The sequence below is a fragment of the Athene noctua genome, chromosome 11, assembly GCF_965140245.1.
Source record: "Athene noctua chromosome 11, bAthNoc1.hap1.1, whole genome shotgun sequence".
Taxonomy (NCBI): Eukaryota; Metazoa; Chordata; class Aves; order Strigiformes; family Strigidae; genus Athene; species Athene noctua.
Genome location: NC_134047.1, coordinates 10,602,256 through 10,607,827, shown reverse-complemented (window position 1 = coordinate 10,607,827; position 5,572 = coordinate 10,602,256). Strand labels below are relative to the sequence as shown.

At 53.1% G+C, this 5,572-nt stretch overlaps 1 protein-coding gene across 3 annotated transcripts; it reads right to left on the bottom strand.

Moving 5' to 3' along the window:
- Positions 1 to 1,241: 1,241 nt before the first annotated feature.
- LOC141964479 (UDP-N-acetylglucosamine transferase subunit ALG13-like) lies at positions 1,242 to 5,008 on the bottom strand. Of its 3 annotated transcripts, none has more exons than XM_074914929.1 (4): positions 4,882 to 5,008; positions 4,339 to 4,505; positions 3,986 to 4,126; positions 1,242 to 2,303 (listed from the first exon to the last, which is right to left on the bottom strand). In XM_074914929.1, exons 1-4 carry the CDS (start codon positions 4,960 to 4,962, stop codon positions 2,192 to 2,194), a joined length of 501 nt encoding a protein of 166 aa, XP_074771030.1. In that variant the 5' UTR covers positions 4,963 to 5,008; the 3' UTR covers positions 1,242 to 2,191. The 3 variants fall into 3 exon arrangements, with proteins under 3 accessions (XP_074771030.1, XP_074771029.1, XP_074771031.1); XM_074914928.1 differs by having other exon boundaries at positions 3,986 to 4,124; positions 4,343 to 4,505; XM_074914930.1 differs by lacking the exon at positions 4,339 to 4,505 and having other exon boundaries at positions 3,986 to 4,124; positions 4,882 to 4,994.
- Between the last annotated feature and the right edge of the window lie 564 nt (positions 5,009 to 5,572).

The window sequence follows — 5,572 nt, the reverse complement described above, 5'->3', positions numbered from 1 at the left end:
CTTTCCCCGGGTGGCGGCGGCGGCACCAAAGGCGGGAGACAGGGACTCCGCGCGGGGCGCTGCGCTCCGCGGCGCGGCGCGTGCCGGCTAGGCGCGCGGCGGCTGCTAATGAGGGGCCCCGCCCAACGCGCCCACCTGCGCCAGGCGCCGCCACCCGGCCCCTGCCCCCCCCTGCCCCCGGCCTCCCCCTGCCCCCCTGGCATCCTCCTGCCCCCCGGCCTCCCCCTGCCCCCTGGCATCCCCCTGCCCCCGGCATCCCCCGGCATCCTCCTGCCCCCCGGCCTCCCCCTGCCCCCCTGGCCTCCCCCTGCCCCCCGGCCTCCCCCTGCCCCCAGCCTCCCCCTGCCCCCGGCCTCCCCCTGCCATCCTCCTGCCCCCGGCCTCCCCCTGGCATCCCCCTGCCCCCGGCCTCCCCCTGCCCCCGGCATCCACCGGCATCCCCCTGCCCCCCGGCCTCCCCCTGCCCCCGGCATGCCCCGGCCTCCTCCTGTCCCCCGCCATCCCCCTGCTCCCGGCCTCCCCCTGCCCCCCGGCATCCTCCTGCCCCCCGGCATCCCCCTGCCCCCGGCATCCTCTGGCCTCCTCCTGCCCCCCAGCATCCCCCTGCCCTCCGGACGCTGCCGCCGCTTCCGCAGCGCGCCCCTGGCCCGGCCCGGCGCAGCGGTGCCCCCCCGGCCCGCCCGCGGGAGGTGCCCCCTGCCGCAGCCATTTTAAGATGCCCAAATATCTGTCCCGCTTCATGGCTGCAGGCCAGGCGATGTCCGAGCGCCGTGGGGTCGCTTTACTCCAGCCCCCCCCCCCCGCTGTCGGCGCGGAGGCCGAAGGGTCGTGAAGCCCCGGCAGACATCTCCTGCCGGACCTGCCTCGGGAGGAGAAGGGAGTCCTTGCTAAGCTAACCCCTTCCAGCTTCATCGCTTTTTGTACCTGTAACTGCAAATAACTAGTGGGAAATTCAGTCAAATTGTTCATCAAGATTTCCCATGACGCTCCTGCATGCTCTCAGACTGGAGAGAAGCTGCTAGCGGTACATTTGAACTAACAGCAGCTCTATAAAATCGTTAAGGAAGTGAAAATCTTAGCTGCTCCTAATAAAGTATTTGGGGAAAACTTTGGGGATCAATAAAAATCACTCTTGTACAACTGTTCAGCATTATTTATTCCATGTAGAGCCCTTGTGCTTGATTCGATCAGAATGCTTCCATGTACATTATTAACTTGCTAATAAAAATTGCACTCAGATGCCCCGAATTAGGAGTTTCTTTTTACTGTTTTAAGCAACAGGAACAAAAAACCCCCAAACAAATAATGTACTTGCAGGAAGGGCAATTAGCACCAACTGTGCAGTTCCACAGTTCTAGACACATTACAGACCAAATAGCCTGCATGAACACTTTTTAAAAACACTTTGTTTTTCAAAACATTTACTTAAACAAACTGATGGTAGCATCAACACAGTTGAAAGTTTCAATACTTTAAACTGGGAGCTCCAATCAGCATGAAACAGGAAACATTGCACTTCACGGGAAGTCCAAAATAAGTAATGATGGGACAACATTACGTGAATGGATTGACTGCACTGACCCCCATTCCTCTCCTATAGGCCGTTTTACTCTGAGAGTAAACCACCCAAAACCGGGTGTCAGTTAGCAGACAGCTTGGCAGCAGGTTTGCAGTTCTTGACTTTTCTCACCCAGATTTACCATGTGCCCCTTCCCCTTCAAAGTGGCTTAAATCTCTCACTTTTTATTTTCAGTGCTTCTGTAAACACACAAAATGAGAGCTGAAGTTGTCTCATTTGCAGAACATCACAGGAATATCAAGAAGGACAACTAGTACTAGGCAAATATAGTCAAGAGACCACTATTAACAAGCCATGCTCCTTAAGAAGTAATTTAGCTTGTCTTCCTCACTGGAATTAACCAACTCAGTGCAGATTTTGTGATATAAGTATTTGTCCAAGAAACCAGACAGTTCACACTCCTCCCCCATCCCCGTTGTTGGCACTGTGCTCTTTTAAGCATAGAGCTAGATGACTTTAAACTGTCGCTGAATAGAAAACCATTTAATGGCAGTTAATATTAACAGTCATTTTCTTTGAGGGTTTTTCCCAGTTGGTGAACTCTTAAGTATGGAAGGCCCCACTCAGAAAGGAGAAAGGTTTTACTCTGACATTTTCATTCCTCTGTATTGTTTATTGAAACCCAACAACTTTATCCAAGAACAAAGCAAACTTTTCTGGCTGTCCAGGAGGAAAAGGTTTCAAAGTTGACAAGTCCATCAACTGCAGAGTCTCCACAAGAGTGCTGTAAAAACAGACCGAAACAAAAGAATTAAAAATCCATCCCAAAGGGAAATTTTTTCTTCACAAAATTTTCTTTCTTTTCATATATACATAATTCTTTAGCACAGAAACAAAAAGGGCATGTATTGAAAGGAAGAAGAGACCCCACAAACCAGAGGGCCCCAACCATCACTGGCTCATAGGCAGCATTGCTGAGAACACACTTCGACTGATACCACAGCTTTTGACTCACAACCTCAGCTCTAACTTCTTAAGTCTTCTGTGCTTGCAATGTTGGGAGACTGAACAAGATCTCAGGATCTTCACCATAAACTGTACCAGCAAATTCATCCTATTTGAACACATGGCATAGTTCTCCACTTAACACACAACCAGAAAGAACAGCTAAATCAATCTGTTAGCTTGCTATTATCAGACTGCAAATAAGGCTCAAATGCTAGGCACTGTTCAAAGAGAAATAAAAATTTCTTCCTGTCTCTGAAGCAGTCAGCAGCACTGCAATAATAAGTTTAAGAAACTTGCCCAATATAAATGAATAGCAAGTCTAGTCTATTCAGAAGGCTCTTCTGAAACATAGGAAATCCTATTTGCAGGGCAAAGGAACAAGATGCAGACTAAATACTGGGGGTTGCATTTCCTCTGCCTTCAATTTAAAGGTCATCTTTTATTTATACAGTGCAATCAATCATAAACAATCATAAATAAAGAGAAATAAAGATATCGGTAAAACAAGAAAACAAATGAAACTAACAGGAGCCAGGATAAATACAAACAAACAAAAGGAGATACGGGTTTTGGGGGGGGGGGGGGGTGTTTCTTTTTTCCCTGAAGTGACAGGCAGTAGACCTATGCAACTCCTTGTCAGAAGATGCGGCTGATTCAGGAAGTTTGGTTAAAAAGGCAGCCTGAATAAGTACTTGAAAGATAGAGGTATTGAATGTTACTGACTAGACAGCATCTGATTTAGGAATCCCCCTGACTCAAATACCTAAGAGCACTGGAAGGAAAGCAATACAAGGAAGTACCGTATGTTCTTGCCCTGTTTCTCCTTTTGGCTGGGCATCTGGACACGGCCACTGCAAATAGAATATTGAGCTATGTGGACTCCTGATCCATATCTGTAAGGCCATTCTTATGTTCTAAATACTCCAGACACTTTCAATTTTATTATGTCAATGCATTTATACAGTAAACTTTAGTGCGCTTTACAAGGAAAATCCAAATAGCAAGATGATGGAGTCCTAAGTCTGAAGGGAGAAATTTACTCCTTATGGCTCATGGTTACAAACCAATTGTCTGGGTTGTATTATTTCTATACTTCAAAAAAGAATCAAACAGCTAGTGAGAAAAAGCAGAAAAAGAAAGAAGCTGTTAGGTGCCTCCTGGATGCTACCTGACTCTTTCAAATTCAACCACGTCTATTTGGTTTAAATTGCTCTTCTTTCAATCTGAATATGTGTGCCCTCAAAAAAAAAAATAATGCAGGACTCATGGTCAAATGGTTTGTTAAGTTTGGTAAATCAGCACCTAATGTTAATCTATCCACTATGGAATATCTACCTTGCAAACAAATGGCTGTTACAGGATGTATGTTTCCTTGTTACATTCTCAATACTGTAGTAACACAGAGTGCTGGTGCTGAACACTGCTTGGCCAGTCAGGACAGCCCCAGAAGCTCCATACCTGCAATTACAGCAGAGGACATGCCCATCTCTGTTGAGCTGTTTTGCCAGTTCAAGCTGATGGTTGTTCATCAGCTTTTCATTCGTTACAACTATTAGTGGTTTTCCTTTTTCTAGAGTCTCCAGACAACTACCTGCACCTACAGGAGAAACAGAAAACACCATGAGTTTTTGCCCTGACACATATCATCTTACTTGCTTTTGAAACGCGGGAAGACTCCTAAAGGTGAACATTAACCACTCGGCTCTAGCTGCGGATCGTTCGATGCCAGCCCAACCCCGAGCCGTAGAGACCGACTTCACGCAAGCGACTTCCCATCCTGCCCCCAGGCCAACCGGCAAACAAACGGGGCGCTACCTGCGTGGCTGATGACCAGGTCCGCCCTCCGCAGGTCCTCGGCCAGCGAGTCCTTGAAGCGGAAGGCTTCCACCGCCAAGGCCGGGCTGCCGCTCAGCGCCGGATCCAGCGCTCCCCGCCCGACCTGCAGCACCAGCTTCCCGTAGCCGCGGCTCCGCAGCACCTACGCCGGCGGGAGGGATGTGGGGGGGGTGTGTGCACTGTGTGCGCCCACCCAGGTCGGACACCGGGGCGCCTGGCCCTGCTCCCAGTTACCCTGGCCCGGCCCGGCGGCCTCTGCCACCACCTCCCCCCTCGATTCGCGCCACGAACCGCCCGGCCCCCTCCGCCGCCGCTGACCACGACCCCGCCACAGAGGGCTCCCCACAACCGTCCCCGCTGCCCCCCCCCCATCTCCAGCGGGACGGCGTGGCGGAGGGGAAGGGAGAAAGGGCGGGACAGCTCCCAGCGCGCAGGCGCCCGGTAGAGGCGCGGCGGGCAGGCCGGGGAGGGGAGGCCCGGGATGACTGTCTGAGGCGCTGGTCTCGCCGCCGCCTCACCTCCAGGGCCTCCGGCGAGCAGACGGTCGCGATCAGGTCGTCGAAGCTGGTGGTGCCCACGGTGACGAAAACGGACTTCATGGCGGCGACCGCCTGCCTCCAGCGCTCCGCGCGCGGGGAGCCGCCAGAGGGCGCCACGCATCGCCCCCAAAATGGCTGCCGCCTGAGGGGGAGGGTTGGCGGGCGGGCGGGCGGGCGGGCGGGGGGCCATGTCCGTTTCTCCGCACGGCTCCCCCGTGCCCGTTTGGGCCCGCTGCTTCCGCCCAGGCGAGCGAGGGGACCGGGCAGGTGCGGTTCCCGGTGCCACAGGCAGCCGGACCCGCCGCAGGGGTGCGGGGCTCCCTCCGCGGTGCTGGACCGGCAGGGAAGGTGCCCGCTCTGCCTGACGATCCCACTCGCGGGCAGCGTTCAGCCACCTCGGCGCGGTAGCCAAAAGTGTCTCAGTTTTTCAAACCTTCGTAGCGGGCAGACTAACCCAAATTTGGAAAAGAGATTCAGAAGATTTTTTCTTCCACATGTTATTTTAGCACATGGGGCTCAGATCACAGTAACTGACAGCCTGACTGGGCCAGGTGCCGGGTGTGTTCACAGCCTGCTGTTCCCCCCGTAGCACGGCTGCAGCTACCTTTTCTTGATAGGCTGACCTGGGCTAGGCATGGGGACTACCCAGTCTGGGCCAAGCCTCCCACGG